At 49.5% G+C, this 21596-nt stretch overlaps 1 protein-coding gene across 1 annotated transcript in view; it reads left to right on the forward strand.

Annotated features, from left to right (window-relative positions):
• The window catches only part of TSPOAP1 (TSPO associated protein 1), a 2768302-nt gene that overhangs the window by 1152006 nt on the left and 1594700 nt on the right, over positions 1–21596 (forward strand). Inside the window, exon 18 of the mRNA XM_086954028.1 lies at positions 2850–2972. Coding sequence (XP_086810154.1) covers positions 2850–2972 — 123 coding nt within the window. The remainder of the gene's footprint in view (positions 1–2849; positions 2973–21596) is intronic.

The following is a 21596-nucleotide window of genomic DNA, read 5'->3' on the forward strand; positions in this document are numbered from 1 at the left end:
CCCCAGCTCTGGCGCGACACCGGACAAAGGATAGGGGGTTAACCACCCACCTTCCTGGTCCCACCCATAGGAGGGACCTAGTGATAGTACAGCCCCTTTTGCAGGATAAAGGTAGGAGCTGGTCCCATTCCAAATCCGATTATTCCTGAACTGAAATTCTGCAAGAATAAACTCTGGACTTCGACATTCTGCTAAGAAGACTGAAGAAATCTCCCTTGTGCACAAGCAGGCACCATCAGCGTCCAGCGGCTTCACTTTGTCGTCTTCCCTCGAGGATCCAGACTTCAGAGCCCGACGAGGCCCGGATTCCCAGACCTCTCCGACCTCTACTAACATCTGCAGCACAGCTGAGATCCGTGGGTGCGACGAGACACGTTGGACCGGCCATTTTGGAGAAACTGCACTTCGCTTCCAGCACGACTTCTGAGGTATCCTCGACCAAGTGCTTTGGGGACTGAGAAGCCCCAGCCCCCGAGCAGCTCCTGCACCGAAGTCCAGCCCTCCAGCATCCACGAGATCTGCGTGGGGCCCTTCTGCCTGGTTGCTGCTCGACGCGTTATCTGGTCACTTGCCGGATGGCTAGTGGCCTCCTAGACGACGATCCACGACATCAACACGGCTGGTCTGGTTGCTCCAGACTGGCCCTTGCTTCCTTCCAAAAGAGAGGCACTCCGGACCCTCCTGGTCCACACCAGAGGTCTTTTCTATTCACCGCGTGGGTTGCCTTTGCCAAGGCCTGTTGACTCCAAATCCGGATCCGACACTGCCGACAGCGAGAGCCTGCGTGGGACAGCTCGTGCCTCCATCCTGGTCGTCGAAGACACCACCTGGTCCATGTAGCTGCAGAGTCAAGCGTCCACTCTTCACCTGATCGCGACGACAACCTCTGGTTCTACTCCTGGTTCCACTCCAGTCACTGGCTAGTGACTTTGAACATTGTCCCCTCTGCTTTCAGGTCTTCAACTTCACTGATCCACCCTTGGATCACACCGGACATCTTCCTCCTGGTCGCCTGCAGCATCTTTTCTTTCAGGCTCCATAGACTTCAACGCAGAAACCCGACACAACTTCGCACCTATGTACCCGCAGCCCGTGGGTGAGGTAACAAGAGCATTTCGGTGCTCAAGGGTAGATTGACTCTCCTAGTGCCCAGTTTCACAGTCGTTTTAGTTCTACCTAGTCAGGATTGTCCGTACTCACCTTTTTCTAGAACTGTACTGTCCATAGACGTTGTTACGCATCTCTCGTTCACACTCTGCACACGCGTTCCGTGGGCCTCCTATTACTTACCTAAAGTTAGGGTAGTGTAGTCCCAGCGATCCTACAGCCTCTGGACAGCTCCATTCCTTCTATCGTCTTCCTTATACCATTTACTTAGTATATGGTTTGTTGCGCCCCTAGGACAACATTGTAATTTGTGCAAGTTAACATATTTTTCTTAAGAGTCTTGTCATGTGCTTAGCCCTCTGATCTCATAAAGAGTTCAGAGGTGTTTGTTAGTTAATAAATATCTTGTTTATTTTCATAACTACCTGTGTGGTGTCCTTTCATTTGGTATTCAAGGGGTTATATGTGGTAAAACAGCTGGCTTCACATGCCAAAAGAGTTTAGCCTAAGACTGCTTTGTCCATGCTACCATTAGGATAGCTGATCTATAAGGTTGACTTACAACCAATCACCATAAGGGTTGTTTGGACTGATACAAGGTGATCACTAGAACTAGTGAACATCATATATCAGGCCGACTTCTCACAGTAAGCCCCACCAGTCATGCAACCGGGCTTCAGGCGGAGAGGCAGGCATAGCTGTCAGGGATGTGGGCCTGGCCACTCGCTCCTTGCACTCCATGGCCCTCCTGCTGATCTTCTCATTTTTGTGTGGCTCCCAGGTCCCTAGCAGAGCCGCACAGTACCCATGCCAGTTAGTGTTGCCATCTCTGAGTTGCATGGGGAGAACTGGTCTGGATCCACGCGGGAAGGGGGTCCCCAGGGTCGCCCAAACCCCTGCAGGCTCCCAACTACAGAGGTAGGAGCAGTGGCTTGCTTCAGAAGATGATGCTTCCAGTTCTCGAGTTGAGTCCCCGCCCCTATTGTCGCCGCCTTTGGCCAGTCACCAAGTCCTGGGCCCCGGGTGAATTACAGGGTAAATGCACGCTTCAGGGTCATCAGTCTTCTCTGGTGTATCCACGGGAAGGGGCTCTGACAGGTTGTCCCTGTTGTAAACGGCTCCTGTGATCTCAGTGGAGCATCAAAACCGGCATGTTGATCTGCATCGCTGTCCCAGGGCATTGGCCTCTGTCAATTGTATAAAGGGCTCTGAGCTGCAATGTTGTGATCACTAGGCACCCTTGTCACCTAGAAAGAGCTGGAAGGTAGTTTGTTGTAGCCAGACCCTTTCAGCCCCAAGACTAAGGCAGCGTTAGGCCAAGCCGATTAGGAGCTCTGGCAAGGAGCGACCACCATCTTGCCTCTTCAAGCATCTCCTCCCAAACATGGAATAATTCACCAAATATTGTGTTCCGGAATCTTGCACATACATGGAAATGTTCTACTTATTATAAATATAGAGAAGCTGATGTTGAAGAATGGGTATTGCTGCACAAAACACTAACTGAGAGCTCTGTAAAGGCAAGTCATGATTTTGACTCCACTGATTGTGGGCCGTTGCATGTGCATTAACTTATTATACTGTTTATGTTTCAAAAGCCAGTGTCCATGTTGATGATCTAGGTTTGCAAGTACATTTTCCTCATTAAACTTTCTATTCCTGTAATAGTGAAGGTATGCATCTGTCTGTTGTTGGAAAGTAGGGGTAATCAACCAAGTCACTACCATTTTTCCTTTCATTAGGTTGAATCTGAAAATGCTGACCTGAAGAGTTTGCTTGTCAAAATAAATGAGCAACGTGATTCTGCTGTCCAGGAGAGTCAGCGACTACAAAGCAAACTGGAGAACCTAGAGCAGGTGCTGAAGGTTAGTAATCCCAATAGAAGCAAACAGTAATATTCGTTTTTCGAAATATTTCAGTATATAGGTTGTTTAAACTTCTGAGATTTTACCTTTGTTATGGTTTTTCATCCGAAACTCAAGCAGATTTGCTCTGATGTTGCCAAAATTGTTTTAACTTCAGGTATCGTATACAATGTTAAACTTTATATTTTACAGTTAAGTTCTTCTTGTTGGATCGTGGAACTCTCTTACAAGATACATTTCTTCATCTAAATCCTTTTTTATGGTCCTTTATGGTTTAAAGTAGACTCTTTGACTGTTATTTTTACTTTTTTCTTTAAAGATATAAGCAATTAAAACTAAACAGAATTGTTTGGGGGATATGTACTATCTTTTTTTAAGCATGAAAAATGAAAGGGCAAATGAGCCATGGCATTACCGCTTAAAGGCTTAGGAATGTACAAAAATGCTCCGTACCTTTAATGTGGCACGCTGCCTAGGGTATCCCAGAATGCTTAGCCGAGGCAGATGAAATGCAGTTAAAGTATTCAAATGCCATGGTTAGGCTTTGCTCTTTTAACCTTTGATTTGACTTTTAATTATGATTTTTTTAGGATTGCTCACACATTTGATTACAAGTTTCTGAAAAGAAATGTCTTGACCTTTTTGAGATACCCTTCTAGTAATAGCAAAATGTCTGAAAAGAACCCTTATTCCTCTGGGATCAGCGATAAGGTAGAAGAGTGTCCCTTTCACCAGAAAAGGTTGACAAGATCTCCCAATGATTATGAACACATCCATTATCTGTCTGTCGCTGGGGTTCAACAACTGAAACACAAGAATAGGGATGTTTCTGCCGTCAGGCCAGATCTGTGAGCTTCATCCCTTAAGCCATCAGAAGAGTATATAAAAAAGGAAAGATGTATCATGTCATGCGGTCCCTGCACATTGTAGCAATGTTTGACATAGATTAATCTAACAAATTTTGCCAACCAGATCAACAATGAAACATTCAAGGCCATAGAGAGCACAACATAAATGCTATCAATATTTATGTCAAAGATATGTAGGGTTAAGGAGATGAAATATCAAGAAGATCAATGTCATGCAGTAGATCACATGCTGATGCTTTTGAGTAACAAAATAACAAAACCCTTGTTGTTGAGGCACATATCTTTAACAGATTGGACGTCAAGAGAGATATCTTTCTTGCCCATATTGAAGGGGCAGCTTTCTTGTTAATGCAAAGGAAATTTTGGCAGCTCAAAAATGAGAACAAACTTCTCCTCTACATATGGTACATATGCTATGCAAACACAGTGCACTCAAAAACTTCAACCACCTACTAAAAGAAGAGTGGTAACTGTAATTACACCAGATCAATCTGAGGAAATGCCAGTACAAGTACTACATCATGAGATGCCGTATTTTTACTCTGACTGTTCCTCATAGATCAATCACTTAGACAGAGATAAGAATGTCCATCCCAGGCCTACCTAGGACAATGATGTTGTGCACACCTCTGACAAAGAACAGCCACAGACATTAAGTTCTGGTCTGATGGATACAACTCTACGCCTTTGCCCAGATCACCACCCGTTTCTCGCTATTCAGTGACCTATTAATAGATTCCGAGGTTTGTTAAAAAAAAAAACAATATTTTTAGTAGTTTTAATTCTAGAACAGTACAATAACAGTAAACGTGCACACTTCATTAGTACATAGCCCCATCACATACGTCCCTACCCGTCTGCCCCCTCCCCACTCTCTTCACCAAGTGGGGACCCCTTCTCTACCTCAGCCTTGTTCATCAAGCCATGGTATGACCTCCTTCTTCCTCCCCCACTTTGTCAAAATTCCATGGGCACCCTCGACTTTTGTACAACACCCGCTCCATCTCCATACATCTAGTCTTCTCCATTATTCATTCGGCCCTCTTAGGGGCCTGACCTCTTCTCCATGCCCTAGCCACATCCGGTTTTGCCACCTCAAATCCAAGCATACAGAACAACAACTGCTTCCGAGGGAGATTCACATTGTTTGGTATACCGAGGAGCATCAGTTGGGGCATCCTAGTGAGTGTAGCAGCCAACACCAACTCCAATTCAGTGATAACATTTTCCCAGTAAGAACTCATCCTGGGTCATTCCCACACCATTTCATAAAGAAACCTAACGCCACACCGTACCACAGACACATGGGACTTTCCGCTCTCTCAATTTATGGAGACTGGCCCTTTTGTAATAAGACCTGTAAAGGATGTTGAACGGTAATAGCCTCAGTCTAGCGTGGATGACTACTTCCCTGAGAGTTAATCAGTGCCGCCTTCTAGTAAATATCCTCCAGGGTCCCAACAATAGCCTACTACAGTGCCCAGAGTTTTCCAAGATTATCCAGGGTATTATTCAAGATGACCTGGTATAAATGGGACATCACTTTTTGAATAATCTTCCCACCCAGGACTCCAAGGCACTACCCTCTTGGAGATCCTCTTCCATAATCCCTTCCGCTCCCAAAGCATGGGAGAGTTGCATGTACCGGAACTGTTGCGTAGCGCCGTGCTCATTCTTGTGGTGGTAATGCTTTGAATGACTTAAGTTTACCCGCTGACAACAATACATCCTCCACTGTCCCAATCCCAATCTGCTTCCATCGATGGAAGCTAGTGAGCCTGCCCACCTCAGCAAGAGCGTTCCTCTCCACAAGGGAGTAAAAAATGTACGCCTCTCCTGCAACTCTAGTTCTTTCGTAGCCTTATCCCACGGCATCAGCGTCACCCAGGTCGTTCCTGGCAGGGTTAAGCGGTTGAGTTTCCAAACGATGTAACGAACATAAGTCTTCACCCCCATTGCTGCTCTCTCCACGTGATACGCAGGCTCTTCGTAAAGCATATGCCCCCATACATTAATATTCTGTAGCTGCGCAGCCCTATGATACGCCAGCATGTCGGGAAGCACCAATTCCCCATTGTAGGCCAAGCTGTACATCATTCGCAGTCGGACTCTGGGGGTGCCACCATCCCAATGCAAAGACCTGAGTATTTTATCACGGCTAAGAAAGTAGCTCTCCAGGACGGAAAAGGGGGCGTTCTGTAGCACATAAAGCAGCTTGGGCAGAGTGATATAATCTTATATAGAGTTTCCCTGCCTATAAAGGTCAGTGGAAGCGCCCACCACATTTCCGCGTTTGCCAGGAAGTTTTGAAGGATTCTCCCCAAGTTAAGTTCCATGAAGCGTTCCTCCACTTGCGAGGGGATACTCGATCGATGTGGCCCGAGATGGATTCAAGTATCTTGGCATCTTTGTCACCCCAGACCCCAAAATCTTCTATGACTGTAACGTAAAGGGCCCACTACAAAGACTCCATAGCGACATATCACACTGGAGATCACTCCTTCTGTCTCTCCTGGGCAGGGCGGCCCTTTTTAAAATGCTTGCACTCCCTCGCTTTTTATATGCCTTGCAGAATTGCCCATTTCCCATTACCGATTCTTATTTTAACACACTTGAAGGAGACCGCCGCCTCCTTTCTGGGACGGTGGATCTCCCCGCATCGCTCTTCCCTCGCTCACGCAGGGGTGGTACGATGGCGGTATTGCCTTGCCCAATATTCGACTCTTCTATTGGGCTTCTCAACTGACTGCCACTAACGCTTGGCTATTTGGTCCATTTACAAATCCTGCTTTCCACCTTGAACGATATCAGACGGGCCGAGAGGGCTACCTAGGGGCCTTATATGGTAAGCCTTCCCGCACCCGCTACATAGGCCCGATGTCACAGACACTGATAATTTGGCATCAAGCAAATAGACGGCTCGGCTGGTCCAATACTCTTACACTATCCACTCCGCTCTGGACCTCACATCTGCTAGGCTCCCTCTGCCACTATCAAGTCAAGTCAAGTCAAGTCAAGAGATTTATATAGCGCGCTACATGCCTATAGGGTCTCCAGGCGCTAGAGGAAGGGTGGGGAATTACTTGTCAGATATATCCAAGTTTTAAGTTGTTTTCTGAATGCTAGGTGGTTCTGAGTAAGGCCAAGGTGAGTGGGAAGAGAGTTCCAGGTTTTAGCTGCCAGGTAGGAGAAGGATCTACCTCCCATGGTGGTTTTGTTGATGCGGGGAACAGTGGCAAGGGCTTGGTTGGAGGATCGTAGCTGACGGGAGGGGGTGTAGAAGGACAGTCGTGTGTTGAGGCATTCGGGTCCAAGTTCGTAAAGTGCTTTGTGTGCGTGGGTTAGGAGGCGGAAGGTAATTCTCTTATTTACGGTGAGCCAGTGGAGGTTTTTCAGGTGACCAGAGATGTGTTCTTTACACGGAATGTCTAGTATGAGCCTGGCTGAAGCGTTCTGGATGCGTTGGAGTTTTTTCTGGAGTTTTGCGGTGGTACCGGCGTATAGTGTGTTTCCGTAGTCCAGTCGGCTCGTAACCAGTGCGTGGGTGACCGTTTTTCTGGTTTCGGTGGGGATCCAGCGAAATGTTTTTTTGAGCATGCGAAGAATGTTGAAGCAAGATGATGAAACGGCGTTGACTTGTCTGGTCATCGAGAGTGAGGAGTCCAAGATGACGCCCAGGTTCCGTGCGTGGTCCGTCGGGATGGGTGCTTTTCCAAGGGCTTCTGGCCACCAAGAGTCATCCCAGGCGGAGGGGGAGGTGCCTAGGATGAGGACTTCTGTTTTGTCTGAGTTCAGTTTCAGACGGCTGTGCTTCATCCACTCGGCTACTTCTTTCATTCCTTCGTGTAAGTTGGTTTTGGCGGTGTTAGGGTCTTTGGTGAGTGATAGGATCAGTTGAGTGTCATCCGCGTTGGAGATGATGTTGAGATTGTGTTGGCGAGCGATGGCCGCAAGGGGGCTCATGTATACGTTGAAGAGGGTGGGGCTGAGTGACGATCCTTGTGGCACGCCGCAGATGACTTCAGAGGCCTCTGACTTGAATGGTGGGAGGCGGACTCTCTGTGTTCTTCCGGTGAGGAACGAGGTGATCCATTCCAGTGCTTTTCCTTGGATTCCTACGTTTCTGAGGCGCTGTAGAAGGGTGCTATGGCAGACTGTGTCGAAGGCAGCGGAGAGGTCGAGGAGGATGAGGGCGACTGTGTCTCCATTGTCCAGTAGAGTTCGAATGTCGTCTGTTGCTGCGATAAGTGCGGTCTCAGTGCTGTGTTTGGCTCGGAAGCCGGACTGTGAGGGGTCGAGTGATTTGTTGGTTTCGAGGAAGGAGGCGAGTTGGTTGTTGACAGCTTTCTCGATGACTTTGGCCGGGAATGGAAGAAGCGAGATGGGGCGGTAGTTTTTGAGTTCGGTGGGGTCAGCTGTGGGTTTTTTCAGAAGGGCGCTGAGTTCTGCGTGTTTCCAGATTTCCGGGAAGGTGGCGGAGTAAAGGGAGCAGTTGATGACGTCTCGGAGGTGTGGAGCTATGATGGAGTCTGCTTTGTTGAAGATGTGGTGAGGGCATGGGTCAGTTGGGGATCCTGAGTGGATGGAGTTCATCAGGCGGATGGTGTCCTCAGTGGAGATGGGGTTCCAGTCATTGAGGATGTTCAAGGGTGCGGCAGAAGGTTGGGTGGATTGGTCTCCGGGTTGGTTGTCGAAGCTGTTGTGGATGTCTGCAATTTTGTTGTGGAAGAAGGAAGCTAGGGAGTCACAGAGGGCTTGAGAGGGAGTGATGTCGTTGGAGTTGGCTGAAGGGTTGGTAAATTCTTTAACAATGTTGAATAATTCCTTGCTGTTGTGGGCGTTGTTATCTAGACGGTCTTTGAATGCGGCTTTCTTGGCAGATCGGATTAGTTGGTGGTGTATGCGGGGGGCGTTTTTGAAGGCGTCCCTGGTGCTGGTGTTTGGGTCTTTTTTCCAGGCCTTCTCGAGGGAGCGACAGTGTTTCTTCGATTTCTTAAGATCATCGTTGAACCAGGAGGCGTTTTTGCTGCCTGGTTTGCTTTGACGTCTTTTCAGTGGTGCTAGGATGTCGGCGCTGTTGGATATCCATTGGGTAAGGTTAATGGCTGCTTGGTCGGGGTTTGAGGAGTGGACAGGAGGGTTTTGAAGAAGCGATGAGGAGATCTGGTCGATGGTGATTTTGTTCCAGTTTCTTTGCATGGTGGGTTGAGGATGGTTGTGGATTGTGGTCTTATTGTATGTGAAGTGAACGCAGCTGTGGTCTGTCCAGTGAAGAGCTGTGGTGTGACTTAAGGAGACATGTTTGCTGGAAGTGAAGATAGGGTCGAGTGTGTGACCAGCAATGTGGGTGGGGGTAGTGACCAGTTGTTTGAGTCCGAGGTTGGCAAGATTGTCCAGAAGGGTGGTGGTGCTGCTGTCATTGTTCTTTTCCAGGTGAAAGTTGAGGTCTCCCAATAGAATATAGTCCTCGGAGGGGAGGGCGTGAGGGGTGATAAAGTCAGTGATGTGGTCACTGAATTGTGCACGGGGTCCTGGAGGCCGGTAGAGGAGGGTGCCTCTGAGTGTGGTCTTGGGGTCGGTGTGGATCTGGAAGTGGAGGTGTTCGGCGCTGGCCAGGTTGGCGTCAGAACTGGTTGAGATGCGGATGGAGTTCTTATGGACGATAGCGATGCCTCCTCCTGTTTGCTCGATGCGGTCCTTACGGATGATCTTGTATCCTTCCGGGATGGCAATGGTGATGTCTGGGGCTGAAGAGGCATTCATCCATGTTTCTGTTAAGAAGGCGACGTCCGGTGAGATGGTGTCGAGTAGATCTCAGAGGTCGATGGCGTGTCTGTGGACCGAGCGGGTGTTGAGCAGGATGCATTTTAGGTGGTTGGTGTCAGGTCTCTGGTTGGTGTTGGTGGATGAGGAGCAGGTTTTGGTGCCGTCGAACTTGCAGGAGTTGCAAGAGAAGGGTCCATGGGTGAGTCCAGGCGCGGCTTGGACGCAGTTGGGGGAGCGGCCGGGGTTAAGGGCTAGGAGGGTGGAGGCGTCGTAAGAAATGCGGGAGGGCTGGGAATTGCGAGGGCCAGGGGGTCTGGCGCTGGGCGCGGTCCAGGCACGGACGGGCGTAGACGGGCTTACCTTTGGCGCACCTTCGGTGCGAATGAAGCGCGTGGACGCTGCGCGTTGGGACATCTGACATTAATGGATAGTGGAGGGGGCGGAGCGTGGGAGGGGCCGCTGGGAGGCGGTCTCCGGGAGGTAGAGGCGGGCCAGGAGAGCTGACAACAACAACAAGATGGTGGCGGGCTGATTCAAAACGAAACCGGGGCACAGTCCGAGTCAAGCCTGAGCTATTATCATAAAGTTACACACCACTGGTGGGTCCGGCCAGAAGCGCTAAGAAAACAAATGCCAGGCAGCTCACATGTAAATGTAAACTCTAATTGCGTGCAGAAGCGCTATGACATTTAATATGTGCAGCAGGCAGCAGATAGTAAAGGAACCAGTTCTGTGCAGGAGCGCAGTATCCAGTCAATGCAAGCAGCGCAGTGATGATTAAAAATGAGCAGTTCACGATACCAGTACTCCTTCCAGGGCCAAGGGAGCGAGGGGAGCGACCGTGCAGGAGCGAGTCCAGGGATTTGACAATTGGGACATGATCGGCTTCTCTACCCTGGGAGACATGCTTCACAAGGGCAAACTATTGACATTCACTGAGCTCCAGAAACAATATAAATTAGCCCAGTCTGAAACCTTCAGCTACCTCCAAATCAAACATGCCATACTCGCTAATGTCCCTGACCTCGCTTCTATCCCACAATCCTCGCCTCTCGAGGATAGACTCTTATAAGAATCCCTTCCAGCCAAAGTGATCTCCCTTACCCACCGCAAGCTCTGCAATAACATGCCCAACACCTTCCAGCTCCTGAGAGACAAATGGCAAGGTGACATTGATACCATGGAAGATACTGAATGGCAAGCGGCACTGATGTCCCTCCGCGAATCAGCTATCAATCACAGATTTAGGCTTATACAGTTAAAGATACTTCACAGAACATACATGTCCGCTTCCCTCCTAGCCAAAATTGGTAGGCGCGCGACAGATCTCTGTCTCCGTAATTGCGGGCAGATTGGCACCTTCTACCATACTATATGGGAATGCCCAGTGATTCAAGACCTGTGGGTGCGAGCTGTCCGCAAGATGTCAGATGCAGTGGGAAAAGCTGTTCCCCTATCCTCCAAGAGTGGACTCCTTAATGTATGGGACCTCACGGATCTCACTGCACTAGAACAACAATGGGCGGCTCTGGGCTTTCTCTTGCTAAAACGTGAAATTGCAATGCGAAACTCTGTTTTGGCTTCGGCAACTACCACCTGGCCTGGTGTTGCCATTGAGATGAATACAGTTACAAATCCTTTCTTGAATTCACCAGCTGGTGATCCTCTTGATGATACTTAGTACACTTACCCCACAGACGTATCTTTGCCCGATTTAGAAACCTGTGTGGCTAATCAATCACGTTTTTCATTTGACACTGTCTCTGCTAAATCAAGGTTCCCTTCAAAAGTAAAAAATGTTGCTGTTTGGTTTAAAAAACATTTTTTAATTCCCCCTTGGACTGGCTGGTGCTTTTTTCAATTTTTTTATTCATGTGCTTTGGATTCGTGGTGTATTTTTTCTGTCTTGTGAATGGACACTATGTTAAAGAAAGAACTACAATTAGACTAATTGATGGTACTTTGGCACCCTACTCCTCATCACACAGAATGAAGAGGGACCAGACTTTTGTGAATGTCACTGCTTGCCCTGTCTTAGATGGGATCGTATGGGATGCTGTCAAATTTCAAATACACGGACCCACAGAGGTTTTCTGAAAGAAACAGGTTAGTATTGGATTATTTACCTTAGAATATCCCCAGGCGTCAGACTTGATCCGGAAACTTTTGCATAGCAGTACCCTTGCGCGTCAGTAGGCGTCATCTGCGGCTCCGCGTCCATCGTCTGCGTTGTTGGCGCCAGGATGACGTCGGCGGAGTACTTAGACACCGCCCTCGCACGCTGACGTCAGTTCTTCTTTTTTCCGCGCCAGCAAGTGCCGATCCGGAAAAAGTGGTTCCCTTAGTCAATTTTTGACTAAACGTTTTTTTATCATTTTTAAATTTTTCTTCGAAGTCGACCGACTCTGACGGTGCCCGTAGGGATGCCCGGGTTCAAACTCTGCGTCGACTGCAGCCGACTGATGTCGTTTACCGACCCCCATCGCCGGTGTCTACATTGCCTGGGGCCCGACCACGATGACAAGTCATGCCCCGACTGACGGGCCTTGACATCAAAGGCTAGGCGGGAGCGGTCCCGCAAGCGCCTGGAGCTCCGGCTGTCGACCCGCGCTGTTCGAGGTCCCGGTCTGGAAGCAGGTCGAGGGACCGGTCCCGGGGCCGGAGTCATCACAGCTCCAAGAGTCGTCACCACTCTTCGGGCTCAGAGTCCTCAGGTAAGAGGCACAAGAAGTCAAAGAAGAGACATTGCTCTTCTGACTCCCCCCGACGCACGCACGACGTGGCCAGGGGTTCGGGCGACACCGCCCAGGTGGATCCACCAGAGCCGCAGGCTTCACGGCCTGCTCCATACCCGCCGGTCCCTGGGCAGAACGCGACGCTGGAGGATATCGATGCCTTCCTCACGGGCATGAGGTTGCTCACTCCTCCGTCGGGTTTCGCGGCGCCTTCGGGCCCGCAGTCCCGACTGGGAGCCCAAGCGGGCCGGGTGCTTCGGCCCTGGCGCCGTCGGCGACTTTGGTCCTAATGCCTCAGGGCCCCGCTGGTTCCGGTTCCAGATCCGGTGCGTTGCCGGTCTACCTTACACCATCGCCGGCGCCGGCCTCTAGGGTGTCGCCCCTGACGCCGTCCTCGGACGACAATGTCCACGGTCCCCCCCCTCGACCCGGTTCCGACGCCGGAGCAGCGCCACTCGACGCTGCATTCGCTGTTGAGAGAAGACTTTTTCTTCTATGATCCGGCCCCATTATTTGCACCGGAGTACCAGGAGATGGGTGGTGAGGCGGATTGGGAGCGGTCTGAGGACTCTCTGGCACGTGAGTGCAAGTCTTATCAGGACTGGGCAGGTGAGCTTGGGGATGCCAGTGGTTTGGACACTTCGCCAGACACTGGTTTTGTCTCCCCTCCTACCGTGGCTGCGGAGGAGGGGGCTGCCTATAGTGTGGTGTTGACGCGGGCGGCCAAGGCCTTATCCCTTGAACTCCCCGTTGCGGCCGTGAGGACTAACCTCCTCCTTAAACCGCAAGCAAGCTCTTCGGAGCCTCTGTTGCCGTTTAATGAGGCCTTGTCTGATGTTCTTCTGGGCACTTGGTCCATGCCCGCTACAGGTCCCCTTGTAGATAGGAACGTGGCCAGACGCCACCGCCCGGCTCCGGGCGACCCTTGCTTCCTGTCCACCCACCCCACTCCTGAGTGCATGGACATACAAGCCTCGAACTTCCAGACCGCATTCCCCACGGCTCCCCCCGATCTGGAATCCAAGAGGTATGAACAGTATGGTAAAAAGATGTTCTCCTCACTGAGTTTGGGGTTGCAGTCAGTTAACACCGCGTGCCTCTTGGGCCGTTATACCCACTCTCTGTGGGACACGGTCACGGACGTGCTGCCACAATGTCCGGAGGAGGCCCGGACTAAACTCGCCCAAGCCCTTGCGGAGGGTCGAGATGCGGCATGGTATTCCATCCGGTGTGGACTGTATACAACGGACTCGCTAGGCAGAGTGATGGCAACGACGGTGGCGATTCGTCGCCATGCCTGGCTGAGGTCCACCAACTTTTCGGCTGATGTCCAAAACACCCTTATGGACATGCCGTTTGATGGCCGTCGCCTCTTTGGCGACAAGGCAGACAGTGCGCTTGAGCGCTTTAAGGACTCCAGGGCTACGGCTAAGTCCTTGGGCTTGTCGGCCTCGCCCCAGCAAACAGCTGCCTTTCGCTCTGTGAGAATTCGGCTTCATATATGATGCTCACTAGTTCTAGTGATCACCTTGTATCAGTCCAAACAACCCTTATGGTGATTGGTTGTAAGTCAACCTTATAGACCAGCTGTCCTAATGGTAGCATGGACAAAGCAGTCTTAGGCTAAACTCTTTTGGCATGTGAAGCCAGCTGTTTTACCACATATAACCCCTTGAATACCAAATAAAAGACACCACACAGGTTGTTATAAAAATATACAATATATTTATTACTAACAAACACCTCTGAACTCTTTATGAGATGAGAGGGCTAAGCACATGACAAGACTAAATACGTTAAGTTGCACAAATTACAATGGTGCCTTAGGGGCACAACAAACCATATACTAAGTAAATGGTATAAGGAAATCGATAGAAGGAATGGAGCCGTCCAGATGTTGTAGGATCGCTGGGACTACATTACCCTAACCTTAGGTAAGGAACAGGAGGCCCACGGGGACGCGTGTGCAGAGTGTGAACTCACACGCGAGATGCGGGACAAAGTCATTGGACAGTACAATTTACGAAAAGGTAAGTAATAGACAGTTCCGACTAGCTAGGACTAAAACGACAGGATAACTGGACACTAGGAAAGTCAATCTACCCTTGAGCACCGAAATGCTCTCGTTACCTCGCCCACGGGCTGTGGGTGCATAGGTGTGAAAGTGTGTCGAGTTTCCGCGTTGAAGTCTATGGTGCCTTGAAGAAAAGATGCTGCAGGCGACCAGAAGGAAGATGTCCGGTGTGATCCAAGGGTGGATCGAGGAAGATAAAGACCTGAAAGCAGAGGGGACAATGTTCACAGTCACTAGCCAGTGACCGAGTGGAACCAGGAAGGAACCAGATGCTGTCGTTGCGATCAGGTGAAGAGTGGACGCTTAACTCTGCAGCCACATGGACCAGGTGGTGTATTTGACGACCAGGATGGAGGCACGAGCTGTCCCACGCAGGCTCTCGCTGTCGGTGGTGTTGGTTCCGGATTCGGCGTCAACAGGCGTTGGCAAAGGCAACCCAAATGGTGAGTGGAAAAGGCATCTGGTGCGGACCAGGAGGGTCCGGGATGCTTCTCCTTTGCAGGGAAGCAAGGGCCAGTCTGGAGCAACCAGACCAGCGGTGTAGATTTCAAGGATCGTCGTCTAGGAGGCCACTAGCCAGCCGGCAAGTGACCAGACAACGCGTCGAGCAGCAATCAAGCAAAAGAGCCCCACGCAGATCTCGTGGATGCTGGAGGGCTGATCTGTGCAGGAGCTGCTCGGGGCTGGGGCTTCTGAATCTTCAAAGCACTTGCTCGAGGATGCCTCTGAAGTTGTGCTGGAAGCAAAGTGCAGTTTCTTCAAGATGGCCGGTCCCACGTGTCTCGTCGCCCCCACGAATCTCAGCTGTGCTGCAGATGTAGGTAGAGGTCAAAGAAGTCTGGAAGTCCGGATCTCGTCGGGCTCTGAAGTCTGGTTCCGGCAGGAAGGACGACAAAGTGAACCGCTAGGACGCTTGATGATGCCTGCTTGTGCAGGGTGGTCACTCCTTGGCCACAAGGAAGATTTCTTCAGTTTTCTGTGGAGCAGAACGTCGAAGTCCAGAGTTTCTTCTTGTAGATTCAATTCAGGATAATCTAATTTGGAATGGGACCAGCTCCTACCTTTATTCTCCTAAAGGGGGCTGTACTATGACTAGGTCCCTCCTATGGGTGGGACCAGGAAGGGGGGTGGTTACACCCCCTATACTTTGTCCGGTTTCGCGCCAGAGCTGGGGCTGGAGTGCCCCAGCAACTGGTTTGAACCGGGGTATGCACAGGGACACCTTGTGTGCCCCAGGCATGTATCATTCCTTTCAGCCTGTCCTACCTCAATACACAAAATCCTGTCTGGGGTGGTGCTAGCCCCTCCCAAGGCAGGAAACCCTTTGTCCAAGCCTCCCTCGCTGGAAGGACTCCCAGCAGCAGGAGGTCGGACTTGTGTCTGTGGTGGCAGCATCCATTTTGTTATGCTGAGACTCGAGTTAACTTTAACCAGGGTTCACAGTTACATACATGTCGTGTCCCTCTAAAAGGGTGGACTGCTACCCCCGTCGCCAGAATTGGCGAGGGGGTAGTATTCCAATTCGTATGACTCCTTACTCGACATGTTTTGATAATGCTATGCCAAAGTTAGCAACAATCGCGAGGATTATAATGCACTCAAGAGTATATGGTATAGCGTTATCATGGAAACAGCTAAAGGACTTAGTTCTGAAAGCTGCAGACAGGCTCAGCTCATGCTAGAGTACCATTTCACATAATTCCAAGCACTCTGCCTCCAGGATTGTTAAGGCCTGCCATAGGAGTGACTTATAGGAGTATATGTGTCCATTTTAGGGTTAGATATAGGTATACTGTATCGAAAGCAAAGGGTGATTACACCACCTTTCCCCAGCTGTGTTACCAGCCAGTTGTGTCTGTTTAGATGTCCAGCCAGGGGTGGCACAATACATGCTGCAGCCCCTGGTAGGACTTGGGTGCACTTATGCTCTGGGTACCTATGGTACACTGTACAAGGACTTACAAGAGTGACCCAATACCAATTGGTAAATGCACCTAAAGTGCATGGATGTCAATTTAGAGAGAGAACAGCTAGGCTGTGGGTCTGATTATCAGGCCCACAGCCAGGGAAAGTCTTAAACCAGTGAAGCAAAAAGCAAAAATCTGGGGTGACCATAGGATTGCAGACCCTACTCTCCTACATATATTCACTAATGCAGTGTTCTCAAATGCAGTATCTTAGCTAATACAAGCAAACATATTATAAGAAACAAAGTAATCAGCATAGTCACTTGTCCATAGAATACAAAAGGTGAAAGCATGGTAAAATGCTAAAATTAATAGAGTTCAGTAACACCTAATTCTCACCCTCCCTAGCTAGTATATTATATTATATCTAAGAAGGTCTCCTTGGGTTTTTAGCAGGGCGGCCCCACACCTCAAGATCCTAGTGGTAATCTTCCACCAGCTCTCTGCATGCGAAGCACCATTAAGTGTGTTTGCATTCTCTTGTGCAAAGCAATATAAAACGTGCCTGAAGCCAGAATTTGGCCGCAGCTGCATGTATGTTATGTCTAGGAACGTGCGAAGATCAGACCTCACAACAACCACGGTGTTGAGACATTCTTGAAGGTTTCAGCACTCACTGTGCAGACACAGCTCACCAAGCAAGGCTGATATCAGAGTAACAACATATTATTCTCGCGTGAAGCAAAACACTCTACTAGGCTCAAAGCTAAGGCAACAGATATGTGTTGTGTGCAGAAGCAGCAGAAAGGTAAAATGGCGTTTAAACTCCTCATAAGCTCATGCTAACTTAACGCAGCATATAGGCAAAGCATATCTATATGACACCCTCCCATGATCAAAGCACGGATAAGATAATTTAAGATAAAGGACTCATTTTTGAAAGGCAGAGCTCAAAAAAGATAGTCAGGTCAAATTCGAGAAGGCGCAGAAAAAATATTTTTGTCAACCAAAAAACCAAAATCTCACCAGCATGACAATTTAGTGTTCACTTTAAACAAAGTCAATATGTCCGAGACTTAAAAGGTTCATCACAATGTCCAAAGAAAATAACAAAAAGTCCCATGATATCAAGGGCCTCGATAGGTCTCAGCCTAATACTGAGTGTGCAAAATAAGCAGCAACAGCTTCCAAAAGGAAGTCACTGTTATCATCCGAAAATAACTCAGCCATCCAATTTAATAGTGAGAAGGAACATACATGCTCCTCAATTACCGGAGCCTCTAGTACCATCAGAGGACAACTCGGCTGGTGCTCAATGAAGCTGTGTGCCAAGAAATCTTGCGCCACTGCGAATATATTCCAACAACCCAGTATTCCATGCATCGCTGCAAAGGCCATAATCCCTCCGTCAGGACAAAGCAATTCACGAGCAACTAAGGGGCTCATGAGCTGATTAAAATCCACTTCAGGAGACACCATATTGCAGAGACACAAATCCAAGGCCCAGTCGAAATCGCAGCTCAGGCAATGAAAGACAGGCTGGACACATGTGAAATAGGAAAATCGAAATAATCCATAAGCTGCACTTAAGGTGGCGAGCGGCAGCGTTCCATAGTACTCAAGCATCCTATTGCAAAACAGTGCCAACCGCGACAGCTCGTCTTGGAACACAGGACGTGCATCCATTTTTAATAAAACAAAACAGCACCAGAAAGCCTGCAGCCAGCGCCAGCAAAACGGGAAATCCACCACATAGGCTGGAAAAGATTGAATGGAAGAAAGCAGGAATATGTCCAAATATCTTCTGGACAGCAGTCACAAGACCACTGCTTACTACTTTAAAAAGGTGCGCCAGCCCTGACGTGGAGGATGCGTTAAATATTGTATGAATCAGTTCACCGAAATGCAATGGTAGGTCACTATTTAATAAAGCATGCACCTCTGTGCGGGTGTTAGCTACGTGAAGGACAAATGTTTCACGAGCAGATGTCAGGGCAACTTCTTTTTGTGACAATTGGGCTCTTATTCGACTCATCTTATTAATCTCTGCTTTCAAGGTCGTAATCCTCGGCCAGATGGAAACATCCAAATTCCCATGTGTGAGTGGATACAACACATTTTTACAGCAAACCACACGTTCACTGACTGTAACTACATAAGTTATACCTTTTAATAACCCACAGCAATCTTCATTATTTAAAAGTAAATAACTACTGTTTGCCAGTAAAGTGAATGTGGGGACGATAACGGTCACAGGTGTACTGTGAGAAGTTGGCCTGATATTCAGTGTTCACTATTCTAGTGATGACTGTGTATCAGTCCAAACAACCCTTATGGTGATTGGTTGTAAGTCAACCTTATAGACCAGCTATCCTAGTAGCATGGATACGAGCAGTCTTCGGGCTAAACTCTAGAGGGCGTGTTAAGCCAGCTGTTATACCATCACATATACCCCTCGAACACCAAGTGAAAGGACACCACACAAGTGTTATGAAAATAAACAGTGTATTTATTTAGATCACAACAGCCCTGTCCTCTTTATGAGGACAGGGTACTAAGCACACAACAAAACTCTTACGAAAATACTTTAAGTTGCACAATTTACACAAATGCCCGAGGGGCACGGAAAACCATATACTATGGAAGTGGAATGCGAAATTACTAGCAGGTAAGTACTGGACTAATAGGCTTTGGAATCGCTAGGACTACGTTACTGAACCTTCAGATTACTAGTAGGAGGCCTAGGGGACTCGGGTGCAGAGTGTGCACTCTCACGCGGGATGCGGGACAAAGTCTATGGGAGCTAGTAAAAGCAAAGTTAGTGTTCTCGGGTGAACCCGATAAGGTAGGTCGAGAACGACAGTGGATCTGGACCCTTGGATAGTGAGGCTATGCTGGGGCACCGAAATGCCGAAGTTACCTAGCCCAGGGGCTGCGGCGTCATAGGTCTGAAAAGACGTCGGGAATCCTCGTTGACGAACCAGGAGCCTGAAGAAAGAGTTGCTGGCAGGCGACCAGTGAAGATTGTTCGAAGTGATCCAAGCCTGGATCGAAGATGGATAACACCAGAAAGCAGAGGGGACCAAGTTCTTAATCACTAGCCAGTGATCAGATGGGCACCAGGATGGTAGTCACCTCGACCAGGTGAGTGGGCGACGCTGGGCTCTGTAGTCTCACGGACCAGGAGGCGTTGTCCGTGACCAGGATGGAGGTGCGAGCTGTCCCACGATGGTTGCTGCTGTCGACGTCGCTGGACCCAGGATTGGGGCAACAAGTCTCGGCAAATTCAAGCCCACGCGGTGGACCTAAAATGGCGTCTGGAGTGGACCAGGAGGGTCCGGGGTGCTCCTCTTTTGGAAGGGAGCAAGGGCCAGTCTGGAGCAACCAGACCAGCAGTGGTGATGTCGTCGGGCGTCGTCGAGAAGGCCACAAGCCAGCGGGCTAGTAGCCAGACAACGCGGTGAGCAGCAAAAAGCAGAAGGGCCCCACGCAGATCTCGTGGATGCTGGGGGGCTGGACTTCGGTGCTGGAGCTGCTCAGGGTCGGGGCTTCTCGGACCCCAAAGCACTCACCAGAGGATCCCTCGGCGGTCGTGCTGGATAGAAGTCGTGCAGTTCTGATGATGGCCGGTCCCTCGAGGTCTCGTCGCACCTACGGTTCTCAGCTTAGCTGTAGAGGTAGGTAGAGGTCAGAGGTGCCAGGGAAGCCGGGTCTCGTCGAGCTGGTCAGTCGGATTCCGGAGGAAGGACGTGCAGCAAACCGCAGAGTTCTTGATGGTGCCTGCGGGTGCAGGGTGACTACTCCTTAGCCACAAGGGAGAAATCTTGAGAAGAAGTTGAGAGTTCCTTTCGTAGAAAGTAGTTTCTTGATTCAAAGATGATCTCATTTGGAAGGGTCCCCGCTCCTGCCTTTATCCTAAAGAAAGGGGTGGGTACGCGACTAGGTCCTGCCCTAGGGGTGGGACCAGGAAGGGGGGTGGTTACACCCCTCTCCCATGCCGGACTTTCCCCAGGCCAGGGGCTGGTGTGCCCCTGGAACTGGTTCTAGCCGGCAGATGCGTAGTGAGCACCGGGGTGCCACTTGCAGTCACCTTCCTGAAAAGCCCTGCCTACCCAGGATACACAAAACCCTGTCTGGGATGGTGCTAGCACCGCCCCTGACAGGAAACCCTTTGTCCAAGCTCCCCTCGCTGGAAGGACTCCCAGCTGCAGGGGGTCAAACTCGTGTCTGTGGTGGCAGCATCCATTTTGTGATGCTGAGGCTCGAGTTAACTTTAACCGGGGTTCACAGTTACATACATGTCGTGTCCCTCTAGAAGGGTGGAATGCTAACCCTGTCGCCAGAATTGACGAGGGGTTAGTATTCCAATTCGTATGACACCTTACTCGACATGTTTTGATAAAGCGATCCCAAAGATAGCATTTAACCGCGAGGATTATAATGCACTTAAGAGTATATGGTATGCGTTATCATGGAACAGCTATTAGGACTTGGTTCCGCAAGCTGCAAACGGGCTCAGCTCATGCCAGAGCACCATCTCACACGATTCCAAGCACTCTGCCTTCAGGATTGTCAAGGCCTGCCATAGGAGTGACTGATAGGAATCTGTGTGTCCATTTTTAGGGTTAGATATAGGTATACTATATCTACAGCAAAGGGTGATTACACCACCTTGCCCCAGCTGTCGTGCAGCCAGTTGTGTCAGATTTAGATGGCCATCCAGGGGTGGCATAATACATGCTTCAGCCCCTGGTAGGCCCTGGGTACACCTATGCCCTGAGTTACAGGGTCTGATAAGGTGGCCCAGTCCCAATTGGATAATGCACCTAAGGTACACGTGTCAATTTAGTGAGAGAACCGCTAGGCTGTGGGTCTGATTAGCAGGCCCACAGCCAGAGAAAGTCATAAACCAGTGAAACAAAAGCAAAAAATCTGGGTGATCATAGGATTGCAGACCCTACTCTCCTACATGTACCTTTTAAAACACATGCCACATTAGGCCGTTCCTGATTACAAGAGCCGTGCAATTGAATATGTCTAACATTAATGAATGATCTGGTGTTTCCTGCACTCTTCACCTTTCAGATAAACCTCCTTTCCTTCCCTAAGGCATCTGTAAGTAAAAGGAAGCAACCAGGCATCATGTAAATAGGAGCTACCAAGAGGCTTGTATCTACCAATGGCAAAATATTGCATACAATATGTAAATTGGAAAAGTGCAAACGGTAAAGTTATTAATCCGTGGATAAGCCACGTCACACTAGTGACCTCTG

Source organism: Lissotriton vulgaris, chromosome 2_1, assembly GCF_964263255.1.
Source record: "Lissotriton vulgaris chromosome 2_1, aLisVul1.2, whole genome shotgun sequence".
Taxonomy (NCBI): domain Eukaryota; kingdom Metazoa; phylum Chordata; class Amphibia; order Caudata; family Salamandridae; genus Lissotriton; species Lissotriton vulgaris.